The following is a 19,113-nucleotide window of genomic DNA, read 5'->3' on the forward strand; positions in this document are numbered from 1 at the left end:
CAGGTGGAAGATCGATCCATCACCAACAGCACAATGGATCACCACCCACATCCATAGGGTTTGAGAGCTGTATGTGTCTTGGAAACCCAGACATCAGCAATTCCTCTGATACAGCACAAAAAGAAGAGAAAAAAAGGCCCCAGGGGCTCTTCAGTGTTCCTTTTGTGGTTCCCACATACAGTTCTCTTATGTGCACATCCTCGCAGCAGGTGAAAGATGCTACTCAGGACTCCAGCTGGTCTCCCTCCCACAACAGCCTAATGCTTCAAAAAGCACCAAGGCTGACATGAAAGAGGGCTTTCAAAGAAAACAGACCAACCCAGTCTCTTCAGACAAGAGGCTGCAGTAAGTTGTAAGCTGGAAGAGGTCTTGACACTTCCAAGCGCCCTGTTTTTACAACCAGGCTCTTCCACTGCTAACCATGTCCTAGTATTTTTAAGTTTCTGTTTTGCTGGCTCCACTCACTGCTAATACCTAGGGGACTCTGAGATGGAGTTGGGAGGACGTAAAGACTATGTAAAGGCATTTCAAAGCACTGGAGTAGTGCTGTGACAGCCCCTAACCAAGCCCAAAACTGAACTTGGCTGGAGTCAGAGCACTCACTCCTGCACAGACCCAAGCCCCTGACCCATGGAGGGACAGCCTGGTGCAGCCTGTGGTGGCGTGTGAAAGGGCTCTTCTGCTCCCCTGTGCAACGGTTATACTTGGCAAGCAGAGGGAAATGAGTAAATAAACATGTAAGAAAGGTTTACAGTTTGGACTCAAGATCCAGAGTTTATATTTAGTAACCTCCTCTTTATTTTAGCATGTTGTCACAAACCAAGTTTGTGACATGGAAATGGCTTCGTGTCTGCTCATGTTTGAGATGCATGCGGCTGCATCCTCAGCTGATGCTTTTGAAGACATCAGTCAGTCACAGGGCATTTGCCACATTTCCTTCTTGCCTTCTGTCCCACCACTGTAGGTGTGAGTTGTTCTTGGGAAGCTTCAAGCAGGCTTTGTGCAAACTAAAAAGCTATAGGAGGAAAAAAAAAAAAAGTATCCTACCCTTGCAAATAATTACACTGCTTTATTTTTCAGTATCACAGTCCCAGGAAATGAAACAGTCCAGATTCTTTCCAAGATATTACACAGCCTTTTTTCCATCTCTCTGGCCACAAAATAATCAAATTAAATACAAATTTGTTGTTTTGCTACATTTATTACATTGGAAGAACATAATTACTGGTAGAAGCAGCTGAGCTCCAGGAACCAAGGGTGGAACGAAGTGGTGTTTTCTCCTGTTCTTGTGTAACCCACGTCAGTGTTTCCAGATAAGGACACAGAGGAACAGAAGGATGTAGTGGGTAACAAAATACAGCGGTTTATTGACAAAATGGGGCAAGGCAATGTTCCCTTTACATTCAATGCGAATTCAGGAGTATGAAGCAAAACATGCTATACACACACAGACATGATACTTTGGTTAAATGTCATTCAGAAGTTCTATGCCAAACCTGGTAAAATTATAGAGTGAACAGTCAAAAAAAAATAGGCTTGCATAGACAGATTATTGTCAGTGCGCAATTTAAGGATTAGCTGTTGCAACACAGGGTACACTTGCACCTCTGAGGAATTTAAGCCTTCTGACTAATCCATCTCATCGCATGGCTAGTATCTAGATTCATCAGGCTGAAAGTTTACCCTGAAGAGCTAAATGAGACAACTGCAGTTATTTCTGAGGCAATTAACTATATTGCAGTGCACAGATGCAGCTGGAGACACACCGTGGAGTCTACTTAGAGTGAACACTGATACAGTGGAACTTGTTTACCGTGAAGTAGAAAACACTCATTTGTGTGTGCCACTGTCCTCTCTGGGACTCTCCTGAAAGAGCCCAAACTGCACAGCTAAGCCTTGCCCTGTGCTACTCGCAGGGAGGAGGTGGCGGCTGTGTCTCCAGCCCAGAACCCGAGAGCAGTACAGCTTCTCAGCACAAAACCTGTGTCCTGCAGCCTGTCCTGGGCATTGCAGTCCAAGTGGCACTTGTTTGCAGCACAGCCAGAGCCTCCACGGCAGTACTGCACAGCCAGAAATGTGCTACGGCACGTGTTTTAAAGAGTACAGTAAACTGGGATCTCTGTAAGTTTATGCCTGTCCTGTGCAACAAAAAAAAAAAAAAGACAAGCTGCCTATGGTATACTTCATGCGAGGGACACTGTTGTGCCTCAGCGCTATATCCCACACCCACCTCCCACAAAACTAAGCACTGAGCATCTTGAGAGAGTGGGGCAAAACCAACTGTCCATCAGCTAGGGACGAATATAGGGCAGAGTAAACCTCAAAGTCACCCCCAGATGGGAATTCCTGCTGCAGTACCCTCCCTGGCATCACTGCCAGGAGCAAGACAGCAGAGAGCTCGGTCACGCGTCCATCCATGCTATGAGCTGTGCTTCGTTCCCTATTGGATCTAACATAGCCTTGCAGTGCCAGTACTGCCGGGAGGAACAGCAGGAGCAATCTGCTCAGGGTGACAAAGGCCCAGAAGATCATTCTGTATAAGAAGCAATGGGTTTCATGGACTGGCTGTGCTCGATTACAAGAGTGTAAACTAAGTAGGGGAATCCTCACACTGTCTCCAAGTGCTCCCCTTTATATATAAATTAGCAATCCACAGTTAGTTTGCATACCGGTTAATATGAATTAAAATAAAAACCTTGATAATAAAAATATATATAATATACACATTGATCAATAGCAATAAACTGAATGAAAACACTAGAGTGTAACAGTGGCTGTAATTTGGCACAAAATAAAAACACACAAAGGTCTAGCACTGTAAAAATAAAAATCCTTTTTTTTTTTTCCCCTAAGTAAGAGAAGGTTGTTAATCCTGATTCAAATCCTGACAGGTGGGAATGCAGAGATATAAAAATACTGTACATACAAGATCCCTTTTACAGAGTGAAGCAGACTGCAGCATTTTTAACTTCTATCCTTCCTCCCCAAGAGGAGAAATTCAATGATGAGACTTCATCTATACCCTAACAGCTGATATTTTCCCATCCCACTAAGTTCAAAACCATGAAGTTCTTTAAAAAAAGATGAGATTAACCTGTTGGATCTCTCCACGTGACGACCACTGCTTCTCGCTGCAGGAAGCTGTACAGTCCGCATTAAGACAGTGTTTCATAGCAAGGTGACTCAGATCAGCCTGCTGAAGACATTGAGTATTCCTGCATGTAAGGCACGATCACTCCGGTTCACCCGACCTCTCTTCTGCAGACCATTGTGCTTCGGACAGAGGTGAGGAGGTGGCGAGAGCTCTTGCTGGTGAGGTGTGCCTACTATGGAGATTAGGAAGTGCCAGGATTTCACGGTGATGAATTTTCCACATGGTGCCTCTTGCCTTGTTAATGCAAAGTCAGAAAGGGATACAAGACCTGAATGACCTAGGCAGGGGTCCCAGCAAGGGCTCCGACATGCTACTAAATCCAGAGCAAAACCATAGGCAAAGCTACTAAAACTTGGCAAGAGAAGACAAGGAAAAAATAAAGTTACTTAAACATTTTTCTGTCATAGAAAGGAAATATTGCTCTGATTGTTTCTTTTTAAAAGATCAACTTCATTGTGCCTCTTTCCAGGGACACATGTGCAAGGTGCTGATTTTGCATCTCACCTACGCAAGCTGCATCTTCTTGACTCTCAGCAGAACCATGGCTGCTGAGCCCCAAGATGAGTTGGCTCCTTGTTCATCCATAATCTTAACTCAACTCTTGTTGACTTCAATGGGACCATGGAATCTCCTTCCAAAAGTGGTTACTAAACGCGCCAGTCCAGTTGCAACCTTTGCCTCAGGAAGTCTCTAACCTGCACGACTGCATGAGGCCCACAAGGTATATTAGATGAACAATTGCTCCGTTTGTTTATACCCCGTTTACTACATGCTTTCCTCAGCTGCCATTCCTAGCATTTCTCTCTCTCTTGATAGGTGTCAGCCCCTTCTAACAAAACCTTAGGGCCCCCCTTTTCACAACAGCTATGGAAAAATAAAACAGGAGAAACACTTAGAAGGGACAGCAAATGAATAAAGGCAGGGAGTAAGAATAAAAAGGACTAATGGAGGATATAGAGCAAAGCAGTCCCTAAAGCATTCAACACTCCCTGAAGGCGTCCAAGGAAGCAGCAGACGCTCCTGGGATCCTTCCCTTGGGCTCTCCTCTCTTGGTGCCATGGCTGCACAGCTTGGCCGGCCCGAGGAGGCCATCAAGGAGATCTGCACCTCCACTGAGTAGGCACCGAGGTGTTCCTCAGACTTTACCCAGCTTCCAAATAAAATCACCTGGAGTTTTCTCTCTCATGATTTCCACTCGCTCCCATTGAAGTCAAGAACTGGGACACTTCCAAGCATTCCTCCTGAATTAATAGGTTCTTCAAATGCCAGCAGGCTCAGGGCCTTCACAACTTTTCTGATTAGAGTAAGACAGAAGTTACATCAGCCAACTGCAGTGCAAGAAAGCCCGTCACAGTCAGCTACAGAGGCCCCGGGAGGGCTGAATTCCTAGTTGGTGATTTACCCTTGCCCTTTGCAGAGGGTCACCATTTTTCCCCACACGCAGTGAGTACAAAGCACAACCACTTTCTGATTGGCAGGAGTTTTCCCCATCCAGTTTTCACAAGTGCACCAGATGATACAAGCAGCAGGGCCTGGACTGGGGTGTTTGTAGAAAGTATTAGTTCATAAAACCCCACCAGGCATCCATTTCACAATAAATACTCTGACGGCAATGGAGGGGAAAAAACCCACATAAAAAAAAAAGGCATTTTCAGCAGTAGGGATTTTGACTGGTACATGAAATACAAAAATAAATTTTTACAAAATAAGATCTTTGCAGATGAGTTTGCCACATCGGCCCAAGTTATCAAATAACAAAAGAAAAAAATAGGGCCTATGTTGTCCTTTTTCCAGATTCTTTAAAACAACGTTAACACTTCTGAATGGACAGAGATGGAACAAGAAGAGGGAACAAGGCGAGGACAGTAAAATCTAGCTGCTGGCTGGGATATCTCCTGAGAAGAAGCAGCAAGCAAGCAAGACCTTGCAAGTCACTTAAGGGTTCATGCAGGTGAGCAAGCTCACAGTCTGGAAGCAAGGGCACACAGCCAGCAGGATGCTGCCGATGCACAAAGTCCTACGTTACAAGATTTTTTTGGCTAGTGTATGCCTGGAGCAGAGGTCTGTCAAGGGTTATCTGGTTCTTTATAGTGAACTGCTGCCAACAGACCAGCGGGGGTAGGAGATGGAAGTTTGAGTTAAGCAAGGCAAGGCATGGGCTTGTGCTGTCCTATTAAACTTGCCCCTGCAACTTATGTGAAAAAGGAGTTGCCTTATCTTCCTAGTGATCTTCCTCAGTAACTATCCCGACCAAGAACAACAGCCAAAGTGAAAGCCTTACAGCTGCCTTGGGGCTTGAATTGTGCATTAGTAAAAGAGCAGAGAGACAATCTCCTCCGATTTCTTATCGGTGCTCCACACCAGCGTGTGCTCTCCACAAAGCTCTACAGCGCTGTCAAGGCTCCTTTCCCAGGCAGATCGGTGGCGAGGGCAAGTACAGTCACGCCTCTGCTTCCCCTCCTCAGCAAAGCCAGCAGCAGAATTGCAGCTGCCAGCAGAAGACGAAGAGCATGGTGGGACAGACTCAGTGCTGGGCATTAAGGAAGCTGGGCTGCAGGGGCAAGGCAGCCAGGCTTGCTGCCGTGAACTGGACTGGCAAATGAATAACCAACTACACTGTACTGGCTGAAGAGACTCCAAGCCAGCATCCAGACGCTCAGGTTTGTAGTTTAAAAATAAAACTGAAAAAAACAAAAAAAGGCGGCAAAAAAAGTTATTAAAAAGACAAAAATTGAAATGAGAGGAGACCAAGGGAAAAGGCTACTTGTTTGCCCTCTGCTCTCTGAAAATGATTCTTCTCTTGTGCAAACAAGCCATTGAAAGGGAGGAAAAAAAAAAAAAAAAATCACTGCATGGGCAAATTTGTTCAGACAATTTGAACTTGAAAACCCTGCTATGCCCTAGAAAGCAACAGTTTTATTCTGACTGGAGTCTGCCTGGGGTGCTGGACGGAGCAGTGTAGAGGGGAAGCAGTCAGCACAGACATTGTGTGGACTGTTTAGGCACTCTCTGTCTAGCTCTAAGTTGCCTATAACTGTAGATTTGGGATTCAATGCTCAATACCCATACGGCCCTTCTTCAGCCCCATGTTTCCAAGACGTATGCAGGTTCAGACACAAGTCACTGTACTCAAGTGCATCAGCAACTGAGCTAGGAGTTACAGTAGTTCCTACTTGGTTTTAGTGAAATTCCTTGGCTTCTACCACAGTGAAGCTCAAAGCAGGTGACCACAGAGGTCCCTTCAGGCATTTAAATCTGTTTGTACGATTCTTCCCAATCCACAACTTGCAGCTTCATCAGCTCCCTGGCATGTCTTAAAAGTCATGCATACAAGGTCTAATTTCAATTGAAATTGTCTTTCCTTTTAACTGTTCTATCCTATATCCTGGAGCTAAACGCCTGGTTACACACTCTACCCAGATTGCTGGAAACCCTAGAAAGAAACACAGCAGTTAAGAAATTTTGTTCTATAGGCAATTTCTTCCTCACCAGTCCCAGGTTCTGGCTTTTGCTGATGTATATTATGAAGATGCTCTCTCCTTCCTGCAAGCTAGCATGACTGTCAGGTTGACTCAGCTGTCTTATCCAGCACGGGAAGAGACACATTTCCTCTTGTAACTCTCTTTGCTAAGTCATCCTAATACAGAAAGGACTTGTACTTCTGACATTCTGCTGCATTGCCATAACTCAACCCATTTCTTGGATTCTCCTCCCTGTTGTATGTGCATCTCTATTTGTCCTATTTGTCAAAGCTCCAGCCAAAGCTTAAAAATAAAAGGAAAGCCTCAAAAGAATGTAAGAGGGAGCTGTTAAGTCAGCTAGTTGATTCACACAGCTCAGTGGCAGCTAGATTATACTGCACTGCTTAAGTGATCACATATGAGTAAGAAATTGAAACAAACAATGTTCCTTATTAATATGATGACACTTAAAAAAAGAGATCCTGGGAGTGGAGGGTGGACATCCCATTGGGTAAGGAATTGAGAAAGTTGCCTGGCAATTCCAGTAATGTTTGCTACAGAAGAGTCAGTACCAAAGCAAAGGCTAGCACAGTTTACTGCTTCCTACGGGAACCTGGAAAGCCAAACAGAAAGAAAAAAAAAAAAAAATCTGTAAGAATAGATCCTGGTGAAGAAAATACTACCTGCAGTCATTTTTTACTTGTCCTGCCCTCTTGGATGTCTGTGTGACTTCCAGGGTAGTGGTAAAGTCCAATGCCAAAACGGGAACCGTATGTTACGCTACTCAGGCAAAAGGAAGAATAGGTCCACAAGACAGGTAGACATTTGCATTTATTCTGGGCTGTGAATGGCACTGCATCCACATTGTACAGTTTCACTAAAGAAAACAGAATGAATGCTGGGCTTACAGACTCTAGAAAGTGCCATCAACTTTCCAGCTTGTTTGATGAAGACAGAATGCAAAAGTTTCCCAACTTTAAATTTTGGGAAGTAAACTGTCCACATTTAAGTCACAATCAGTGGAGCTGGAAGAAATTTGAGCAATTGAGTTGAACTCTGGCTCTCCCCTTCCTCCCCCAGAGACTCTACAGATAATATAGCCAATTGGCATTCAGATTTAAAAAACTGGGGGGGAGACCCTAACCACATTGCTCTTGTGCCAAGTGAATTCAGGAAACAAGCCAACAAAGCAATGCTGAAATGCTATATGAACAAAACAAGCCTGTTCTCAGGACAAGCTTCTGTCTGATCATCCCATTCACCCGCCAGACAGGTGATACTGCAGGGTTTTGTCTTGTATTGGATTGTTTGATACTAGTGAGTCACCTAAAATCCATCATGTCATCGTCTTTATGTTATTTCTCCTTCATTTGCTGCCTGGATTTATAGTCATTCATCATTAAGAGATCACGGAGGACAAGCAGAGAGCAGTTTGACAAACTCAAGGCAAACAAATTCCGCTTTTCAGTCTCCCAGCCTGCAACGTGCTCAGCAAGTACAACTCGAACACTTGACTAGCATCACCTGCCTGCTGGGGCAATTAATATCCATTCCTTCTCTCTATTAGCATCCTCCTTTGAAACATCCTGTCCTTCAGGCTGGTTATTTGAGGAAAACAGCCCACAATAACCCAAGTGCTGGGCAACCATAGGTTTGATCCTACCTTTAGGAGAGTGCTCAGGTTTGGGGACGTGACGCAAGGGGCTGGGCTGGCTTGTGTAATATCGAGCATGTTCAAAGTCATCAAGGAGAGGCTGTGACCTGCCAACACAGGGGGGCAGGGAAAAAAAAAAGGCATTGGGAGAAAACCTGAAAAGCAGAACAGCATGGCAAAAGCAGTATCTCAGCTATCTGGTCTGTCCCTGTCAGTTTGATGCAAACTGTGTCTGGCCCAGACTTTCCACCAGCAGACAGCCCACTACTGTTTCTGTGGTGAGAAATGCACAGTATTCACTACACTTCTCATGGACCGCTTTCAATTAATAATGGTTTCAAGTTGTCAAGCATCAAAGAATTTCCGTTATGAAGTTTGATGCAAGCCTCTCTCAAAAGGAAAGCGCAACATTTCGAAGTGTTTAATGCTTGCTCAGTTTTAACCCCAGAGTATTTTAGCAAGATCTCTCTCAGTCTCCACCTGCACACCTTGTTTGTTGTTTCTTTTGCAATTCAACAAGAATTTCTAGGCTTGTATCAGGATTGGAAATCAAAGCCACCAGGGTCACTTCCAGGGTTCAGTCTCTCATCAGGAGCACCAGGCCAGGGTACCGAGTGATTCAGAAGGGCTACAGCACGTTCCCATCAGCCCTGGGATGAGGTACCCCAAAACACAACATACTTGCTTGCAGTGGGGTGTCCACACACAGCAGCGGGAACAGTGTAGAGGGCTTAACTGGGGAGCAGGGACCCGAGGCAGGAGCTGTGCAAATGCGTCGTGATTACTTCTTCCCGCCCGGGGATGCCAGTTGGTTTCACGTCCCCAGAAGCTCTTTAACCCTCTCAATGTTTCTCTGCCATTTAACAGATGTCACTGCACAAGCTCATCAATCTCTGTCAGTGCCAGGCAGGGAGACCAATAGGGACAAATGACACGAGCACAGCAAGTGATGCGTGTCACTGAACACCTCATGAGCTCTGTGCCCTCCACCTCTTTTCAGTGCTAAAACCTCTGCTCTCTACCAAGCCCCTTGTGGGTAGGTGTGGCTGGTCGCCCCACAACCCCTCCCTAGAACTCAGCTTCTGAGCAGCTTTCCGACTTCATTTCCCCATTTTCACCAGCCAGTTCAAGCTTACCTTGAAGACCTGTTGCCTTTGTGTCGCTGAGTTTCAGGCCCTTCTGTTGACCTTGAGCGCGTGGACTCGCTTGCATCTTGCTGATGGGAAGAAAGGAAAGCAGCTCATCTGCGTGCCTTGCAAGGCACCAGCCAGTGCCTTGAGGCCGCCACAGCTCCATGCAGTCCTTTCGTGCTCAGTTTATACATACAACTAACTTCAGCCAAACACGTGCAAATGACAGTATCAGGACTAGTTTCCAGTAAATGAAACTCAGCCTTGCTGAGCCAAACTCAATTTCTGCTCTAAATATGAGACACCGCTGAGGGACCCGTCCCAAAGCTGGGGTCAAATGCAGTCAGTGTGTAATGACTGTGCACATGGCTGGGCTAAGCACAAGGGATCAGCTGCACACAGCTGTGCTCCTGCAACCACTCAAACACAGCGAGGAGGCTGAAAACGTCAGAGCTACCTCCAGCTGGCCCCAAGATTAACACAACACTCCCTTTAGCACCTTACCAGTGCAGACCATGAAATCTGTTTCCTATCACCTTCCACATCAGCTAACCAAACCTCTGTAGTACTACTCATACAAAAACCTAGGCTTGAGTCACTCAATACTTTCATTATAGAGCCAATTTTATTATGAAGCAGAGTGACAACTGGAGCAGCTGCCTTGTCCTTGTACCTGCGGTGCACAAACAGAACCAACTACTGCTTTTATTGCTACAGTCAGGATTTCAGCAGAGGCAAGGTCCTGCACCAGGAGGACTGACAGTGCTTGAGGGAGGCCACAAGGTACTGTGACATCCAGCGCCAACCTCCAAGGGCACAGCCCAAGGCTTACCCTGCCTGAGGCTGAAGCCAAAGAGCATCTAACTAAGGAGGTGGCTCCAAAAGGCTTGGGAAGCAGCTAAATAACAGCAACAAGACCCTTTGGATGCAAGAGTCCACTTCATTCCTTTTCCTCCCACCACACACCACCACTGCCCTCTGGAAATAGGAACAACATTACAGCACTTCATCTGTGGCATCTCCTGAAGCTTGACATACCTTCCAGTCTTGATCATGCCTCCTCTTTTCAAAGGAAGACTTTTCTCTCTCCTTCTCTTTCTTGAAAGCCTTTTTCTCCTCAGCCATCAAGAGTCGAGCAATTTCCTAGAAGGGAAAATACCGAGAGTACGTCAGATGGTTTTACTGCTCTTGTGAGTTTGAGTGTCTTTCCTATCAACAGCTGCTGAATGGGAAGGGTGCAAAGCCAGGATTTCACCCATCCGTGATCAGAAATCAAGTGACAGAGCAGAATTAAGACTGACTACATGCAGCATGCCCAGAGGATCCCTGATTTGCCAGAACTGTGTTTGCAGAGCCTTTCTGCCCTTCATTCCTTTTCCTTCGGGGCGGGGTGGTGGGGTGTCATGTCGCAGCATCTCTGGTAGTCTCTCCCTTGGGGCTCAGTTACAAGAGATGCTCCTGCACAGCCACAAACTTCCTTCCTCTGCCATGGTCGCAACAGGCAGCACAACGCCCTGCTTGGCCAGTGTGAGCATACACATGAAAAACAGCTAGGAGCAAATGTCACCGTAGCCCTGAGCTTCCTCTCCAAGGAGGGAAACAAACTAGAGGGTCAGAGGAGACAAGTGGGGTTTAGAAGTTTCCGCGAGTAAAGGAATGCCGCAAACATTTGACTTCTTGCTCACTTCATCTTGGGCTACTTGAGCTGCCTTCTGATCTGCCTCGTTAGCCTGGGGGCAGAAAAAAAAAAAAGAAACGGTAGGAAAAAGCAGAGACAAAAGAGTAACACCTCTGAATTATTCATACCCATTAACCTACTGGGCAGGGCAAGTAGGTGCCCATACAAATACACTACCACCCTCTCCGAATATACTTAGCTACCTCAATACTTGCCCCAGAACCCAACACCAAACTGTCATTTCAGCTTTTCAGATGAGTTTTGTCCTTTTCTATCTGCCAGGCCACACCACAACACATGGTCCACCCTGCTGCCCTCTCTCTCAAAGATGGGCACTGGCCTCTCTCACTTCTGGACTGACCACACTGACTACAGGCCATCTTTACCTGTCTGGAAATGTTCATTTAATATCACTCAGTCATTTAATTTTTAGGTGTCAGAAAATAGGGCTCTACTGGCTGGATACCAGCTGTCACTCCATATGTGTGTGTATGGGAGACAAAGGTAATTACCAGAATGAGCAGTAGCGAGACCTTAGGTCTTAAAGTCACTATCATATATAAAAGGTTTACAGATTCAAGTTGTCATCACTGGGTACCTTAGTTCCTTTGAGTTGACTAATGCATCCTCTCTACTTACCAGGAGCTCTTCCTCCTGCAGCTTCCGAGCAATCTCTGCATCAGACAACTCCTGTTCCCTTTGGGGTGTATCATACATGGCTTGCTGCGCCCCCCTCAACTTAGTGCCTACAGAATTGTGAGAGAAAACAATCAACTCGACCATTTTCCAAATGCTTTGGTAAGCAAATCCCCACCATCTCCTCACCCGCCTGCAAAAGCCCCACTCAAGGGAACCAGAGACCATAACAGCATACCTGCCAGACAGCTGGTTTGAGAGTACCTTTAGCTGAGGCACAGCACACACCTTAGGAAGGTTTCTCTATGCATATAGAAATATCTAATACACCATGACTTAAATGACAAATGCAACCACATGGCAGAAGAGACCATGCCCCTTGAAGCTGTCTTTGCTGACACAGCGATGCTAGCAAAGGAATCGTTATTTTTCACACTCTGCATTGATACAGATACACTGGCAAAACTGGGCAGCAGAGAGCAGCCCAACATCTGTTATGAGCACAGCAGAGTCTGTGAACACACCGCTGGAGCAGCACAGGCTGCAAAAGTTGCCTGAGACAGGCTCACATGAGGTTTCAGACAATTTCTTCCTTGGGCTGACCCAAGAATTTTACAAATCACGGTGAGAAAACAGCCAAGTAAACATTTTCGAAGTTCATACAGGGTTCAGCTCTTGCTTTGACTACAGAGTTTTATTTGTTTGTTTATTTTAAAGTTAAACCATCTCCAAGTGATTTAAAATGCTGCATTTTGAGAGCCTCTCCAGACTATTTGCACCAGGCCATCAAAGGAGTCTCATTGTATCCTTATTACAAAATGCATGACTTCACTCACATACAACAAATGCCTTCTCCTTCCATCTGCAGTCTGAACTGTATTGTTCAGACATCTCAGACATGTAAATGCACCTTCTGCTTTATGTCCGAAGTATACAAACACTCCAGATGTCTCTCTTCCACCTCAAACCCAGAAAGTTTCACTCAAAACTTTCATGCCTCCAGCTACACCATTTACACATTTATTATAAACGCCTGTTACATGTTACTGGGCCACCTACCAGTTTCCTTCCCATCTCGTAAGACCAAGGGAAAAAACATGAAGTAAGCAACTGACCTTGAAAAGTTTTCTGTGCATCTACCAACAAACTACCATCGTACTCCACCAAGCATCCTGAAGACTTCAAACTGCAGAGGGCCACACACCTCATGCATCAGCCCAGAATAAAACCATGGAATAGGAAACCACCTCTTCTACAGGTATTAGAAGAGCCATGGAGGGTTTTCTGCTTTTTGTTTTGTTTGAATCAACTGATCAATGACCTTAAGCAATTAACACCCCTCTTACAAGCCATCTTAGCACAAGAAGAAAACTTCAGCTCTGGCACGTTATGGTTAAGCGTATGACCTGGCCTTTCCCAGCACACTTTGATCAATCCAAGCTGTGAAGAGCTGCAATCTCTGGCCACCACCAAAACTCTGGCAAAAAGCACCAGCTTGGTCAGAGTTAAATTATTCAGAATGCTTCCAAGGTCAAGGTAAACACAGTTTTACCATGCTGGAATGAACAACAGCGTGGCTGACAGGGTCCTGTACAGCATTACCTCTACAAAGAATAAAAAGTAAGTTTCCAGGAATTGTTTGCTGGCCAGCCCAAAACTGAGCTTTCTTCACACACTGATCAGTGCCAGGCTTCACTTGCTCAGAAGACAACAATAAACGTTACTTCCACATCACTTCTGCCCACACTCAGGGGAGCACAGAGCCCACCATGACCATGGCCCACAGGAAAAGGATGTGAGCTTCTGGCTATTTTGACTCAAGATGATGGGATACTGAGTCACTCGGATCCACATTGTATCAGGCCAAATCATGACCTACTAATTATATATAAAGACCTGATTAAAACCTTCCACTTTCCCAAAGAAAACGTTTGCATGATGAAGACAAAGAATAATTCTCTCAGCATCTCCAGAGTCAGACACACATTATCATCCCCACCTTATCCATGTGAAAACCAGTTAGATGGCTTAAAGCACAAGTTTCCCACACTGTGACAGACACAGATCCAAGTCTCTAAACTCCTGCTTTCACTAAGAGACAGGTCGCCCCCACCCTCAGTGTGGTTTTAAAAGCAGAAAGATGGATCTGGATCTTTAAAGCCCACTGGTTCCCAAGTATTACTGAACAACAAGAACTACACAGATACGCATTTCCCAGAAAAATCCACTTGTACAGAATTTGACAAGAACCCCATCTTACAAATGCGGCCCAGTCGGACACATAGTGCCACTACTGAACTTTGCCCAAAGTGAATTGATTATGTTGCCAGGAGGGTTTTCAGTAAGAAGTGAATGAAATTGCTGGCTTGTTAGTACTTAAGCAAACTGTCCTCACTTACAGCCCTGCATCCCAAATCAACAGAGTAAGAGTGTAATTGTAACATTTGGGGTGGATTTTTTTTTTTTCCCTCCTGTGCAAGGAGACCACAGCACAATACATATCACAAAAACAAAAGCTGGTTGTTGGCTGGTTGTTTTGGGTTTTTTTAGCGCTGTTGTTTTTTTCTCAAACACAGGATACCAAGGGCACCATTTCCAACAATACCATCTTACTCATCCTCTCTGATGCCACGGAACATGTCAGGAAATAAACAGAGGAAGAACATCAACGGATAAGAAGAATCTCACTAAATAAGGGAGAAACCTGGGCAGGATTCACTGTGTAAACACTGCAGGTAGATATTGGAGATAACCATCTTCAAAGGAAACAACATGTATTTTAGACACCAGGATGGGGTGTGCAAAGGTCCATCCCCACACGTATGTAACACCTTCCCCATCACTTGGTTACCTGAGTCTCGCTGGCAGTCTCCAACCTTCCCCTGGGTCACACTGTGGGGAGAGGGGGAACGTCTCCTGTGTCCTGCCCTTTTGCAGTCTCTCTCCTCACCCCTCCTACGATCATCTCTAGATTCGGCATCACGGAGCTGCTCGTCACGCACCACCCTGTGCGACGAGTGGCCCTGATGACGAGATTTGTGTTTTTGAGGACGCACCAGCTGGCTGCCGCCCTGACGCCAGGTCTCCTGCTCAGCCTCCAGTTCCATCTGAAGAAGGGGAAGGTGCTTTTCTCTGTCTTGCCTCGTCGGCTTTCTGCTGCGCCATGCCTCGTCTGCGAGCCCATGCTCCGACTCCAGGTCAAGACTGAGAGGTCTCCAAGCCTTCTCCCCGCCAGCCGCTCTCCTCTCCCGCAGCTCCCAGCTATTGCTGTAGTCGCAGGCACCGCGCTCGGCCTCTCTTTCCAGGTCTAGGCTGGGATGTCTCCCGGACCTTCCCTGGCTGGCTGATTTCCACTCCTGCCGATGGCCGTTGCCAGCCTCGCTCGGCCGAGGAGAGCTCCGACGATCCTCCGAGGTGGAACGCCCGCGTTCGGGGGCACCGCGGGACAAAGGCAAGGGGGCTTCTCGGTGGTCTCTCCGCTGGCGCGTGTGCCTGTCACCGCCGTGTGCCCTGCGAGGCTCAGAACCCTGCTCTCGGGGGTCACCCCAGGGGTGCTCTGAGCAACAGGGGGACAAACAACGAGCAGGTTAGTGGGGGGGGGGAGGTTAATGGTGGTTCAGCAAGGCCAGACTCGCAGCACGCGGGTGAGGGAGCTTAATGCAAGGAGAAGCTGGAAATGCAGGCAAAGCACGACAGGGGCAGAAAGAAGAATAACAGGGATATAACGCTTGCAGTATATAATGGGGGGGACAGAGTGAAAGGGCAGCCTGGCTAGCAGCAGGGCACCACGGGAGGCAATGGGGTTGGAGCGAAAAGCACAGGTCCAGCCCAAAAGCGTGTCCAAGCACCTCCTAAGACAAGCAACTGTGGAGGTGAAGGACTTTTAATGATGCCATTGGGGCTGAAAAAACAGCCAGCAGAGCAGCTCATCTCCCGGTGACACGTCACTGCAGCAGGATACTGAACCCACCAGAGAGAGGCTTGCAATGGAAGGCACAAGGTGCAGGCGAGGCTGGGAGGCAAGGTGGGGCCAGGGGGAGCGTAAAGCCAGGAGGGGCCAAGCAGAGGGTCAGGTTGGATCCTGGTTTAGGAGCACCAGTGCCTTGCCCTGGTTTCAGGCACAAAGTCTTTCATCAGAAAAAACAGGGGGAAAAGCCCACATAAAGCAGAAGAGAAAGAGACAAGTGGGATGGGTTTTTTTGTTTGTTTGGTTGGTTTTTTTTTTTAAAGCAAGAACAAGATGATTGATAGCTGCAGCATCCAAATATCTTCCACCACAGACTGTCACATAATCTCTTGCAGCAGACCCAGAAGTTTCAGGGCCCACACTTATTCATTGCCTAAATAAAAGTTTAGGTTCTGAGTGCAGAGAGGGCTACAGAAATTTAAGGGCAGGATAAAACTTCACAAAACCCAGGCTCCTGACCTCAGCAATGTAGCTGGAAAAGCCGCTTACTCAGCAGCTTGGCAAGGTTGTTTCCTCCGTGATTTCCAGAAAGCAGGTGGAAATTTTCTTTGCTTTTAGTTTCAGTAATAAACCTGACACAGCTATGAGGCTGCAACAGTCTGCCTGTATACAATCTGCTGATCAATTTATTTTCCAATCAACCTATTTGCTAAGAAAAATCATTGCACTGAGTGAACTATTATCTCTCTACAGCAGCTTTTCAGAATGAAGGTGTACTTCTGAAGAAAAAAAAAAGATTGCCTTGAAGCAGAGGTTGATTTGAAAGAGAACTACACACTACACGCCCCCCCCAGAAAACAACCCAAAACCCAGCAGAATATGACTTTCCTTCTCCACTGCTGAGAGGTTTTTTTTATAGTATCTAAAAATATTTAAAATAGATTTCACTGCACATGAACTGCATTCTATTTTAATAAATAGTTCTGCTTTCCTTACAATCACCTAGATTTCAGGGAGAAAAAATAAAAAAAACAGCAAACCACACACCAAAACTGAATGTTCCCTTTAAGTCATTCTATTCAGAAAAAACTTTTTCAGAGCCAGCAAAAATACAGCCTACAGAAAATCCACCTTGAAAACAAATCTGTGTGACTTTTATCCAGAAGAGGTATATTTTTAAAAATCCAAGAACTCAGAGTAACCACAGCAGTTCCTGTTAACTGGTTGGTTTTTCTGCTTAGTTTTAGATCATTCACATGATTTACAGAAAACAAATATCCAATAAAGCAATCTAAGTGACTTACTGAACAACACAGACCAGAGCCTGAAAGCAAGAATCAGTTTTTGAACAATACTAACAAGGGTCTAAGAATTAATTCAATTTTGTCATTAAGGAAAGCTCGATAAATACACCAGCAGAGAGCAGGAGATCATGGAAGAGCAAAGCGTGGCCACGCTGGGAAAGGATTGCTGCAGGTAACGCAACGATGCCAGACAGCCCAAGGAGATTTGCTTTTGGGGTATCTCAGGGTGATTAACTCCTCAGCAGGTGCTGGTTCCTGCAGCGCCTTCCACAGGGGCCGTATAAACACTCTTTAGGTCCTGGTGTTACTCGCTCAAGCAGCGAGTGACTGAGCGAATACAGAAATGTTTTTCATGGCACAGACACTTCTGGGAGAAACTCTTGCCTTTTTTTTCATGTTTATTTTTCCACTTTTTAAGAGCTCAGATTGCTTTGGAGCAATAGCCCTAATCCACATTCCTCCTGGATGTGTATAAATTTTTATTCAGTCTCAAGACAAACTAAAACCCAAACAAGGGCGCTTTTTTTGTTGTTGTCGTTGAAGTTCACAAGTAATGAGGACAAAACAAAGCGAGGATGCTGAAGCCTCATGAAATGGTGCCCAGGTATTTAAGAGCTTCCAGATCAACGGACTACATGATCCAGGCATCAAAATCTGCTCCAGTCCTTTCTAGTTTTTAAGGAGCGTGAATCAAGAGCAGCACTACTATGAACAGTCAGGCAAAACACCTTCTACCTTACCTCCGAGACTACACATAATTGCAGGAAGAAAAATTAGACCCACAAGATATCCTGCTCTCCAAATCCACACCACAGTCTCAGTTCAGAGAGTCACACGCTTTTGTCAGCTGATTTCTGTCATAAAAATCCATCCTGTCGTACAATCTGTGCATGGCAACGCTATTACCTATTTGTATTTTTTCAGGGACTTGTCCCATTTAATTCTGAAAAACTGAAGTGTGGGTTGGCCATAATAGTCCAAGATCAAAGTCGTTCCCAGCTCTGTACACATAGCAAGACTTGCGGTCATGAAGTTTCCACTTGGTTACTGTTTTGTGCTTTGTGTTTTCTTGGCCATTCTTGAACTTCCTTCCCAATTGAAACTAAAATACTTTGTATAAGTTCAAATAAAAGACATTTAAGACCACCAATGTCATTGATGTTAAAATGAGAAATAAGAGGTTTGATCTTCATCTTCACAATCTGTTAAACAAAAGGAGCCTGTGTCTTCCCCACAACATTTTTTTTTGGAAGAAAGAACACAAGAACCACCACCAGTGCACAGCAAAGCCATCCCCATATTGCTCCATAATTAAACACACCCTGATTCTCTCCTCCCAATTTAAAGAAGGTCTGTATTCAATCACAAAAGCCGACCAAGCAAAAGCAATACAGCGCTGTGGGTCGTATCTTTTCCACAACATACAGTCCCAGATGATAATCACAGCAGAGACATTCTGCAGACATGACCTTGTTATTCAGTAAGTCATTCAAAGCGGTTGTGCTAATTTTAATGCTTCGATACATACCTGCAAGGAGTTATTTTTGAAAGGCTGTTCCACGCATCATTTATTCCTTTATGCACGTAGCCATACGAGCATTGCAGATGAACACACAGAACTGTTACTCTTCAAATGCAAGCGTGGAATTGTGTCTGCATTTCTCCCCTGCACACTTGCGGTGTTACGCAGAAGTAACTGTCTTATCAGTACCATCAGCTACTGTCTTTTTCCACAAGCCCTTTTAAAACACGCATGCATGGGTGTGCTTGCACATTCACACACCACACACCCTATCCCTGTCCTTTAGGCCATATTCTAAGACATGAAAAGTTACAAAATTGTCTTCTCCACTTTTTTTTTTTTTTAATATTTCCTGATTCTAGAATGAAGTCTGATCCTGACCCTGGAAACTGATGCAATGCTACAGTGCCAAATGCAGGAATGTAGGATAAGGGAAATCTCCTAAATGCAGTTGCCAGATCACCTGGTTCACTTATACTGCCATGATCTTGATCCTTTATCTGGCAGAAACATACCTCCATTTTCCGCATAATAGCTATCTTCATAGACTGCATGTCCCTGGGATTCTGAGTAGTGCTTCTTGCGCTTTTTTTCTTCCTGCAGTTCTTTCTGTTGTAGGAGACGGGCAATGTCCTGAAGAGATGGAATAAAACAGACATTACCTTTC

General features: G+C 45.5%; 1 protein-coding gene across 2 annotated transcripts in view; it reads right to left on the reverse strand.

Annotated features, from left to right (window-relative positions):
• Window positions 1-1,049: 1,049 nt before the first annotated feature.
• Window positions 1,050-19,113, reverse strand: part of CCDC50 (coiled-coil domain containing 50) — a 45,002-nt gene continuing 26,938 nt past the window's right edge. The window contains exons 5-12 of one of the 2 annotated variants that reach the window (XM_069792397.1): window positions 18,962-19,079; window positions 14,565-15,269; window positions 11,717-11,823; window positions 11,085-11,129; window positions 10,438-10,542; window positions 9,406-9,485; window positions 8,279-8,376; window positions 1,050-7,228 (exon numbers count right to left, since the gene is read on the reverse strand). In XM_069792397.1, coding sequence (XP_069648498.1) covers window positions 7,209-7,228; window positions 8,279-8,376; window positions 9,406-9,485; window positions 10,438-10,542; window positions 11,085-11,129; window positions 11,717-11,823; window positions 14,565-15,269; window positions 18,962-19,079 — 1,278 coding nt within the window. In that variant the 3' untranslated portion in view covers window positions 1,050-7,208. The remainder of the gene's footprint in view (window positions 7,229-8,278; window positions 8,377-9,405; window positions 9,486-10,437; window positions 10,543-11,084; window positions 11,130-11,716; window positions 11,824-14,564; window positions 15,270-18,961; window positions 19,080-19,113) is intronic. The other variant, XM_069792396.1, reaches the window with a different exon arrangement.

The sequence above is a fragment of the Haliaeetus albicilla genome, chromosome 9 (assembly GCF_947461875.1).
Source record: "Haliaeetus albicilla chromosome 9, bHalAlb1.1, whole genome shotgun sequence".
Lineage (NCBI taxonomy): Eukaryota > Metazoa > Chordata > Aves > Accipitriformes > Accipitridae > Haliaeetus > Haliaeetus albicilla.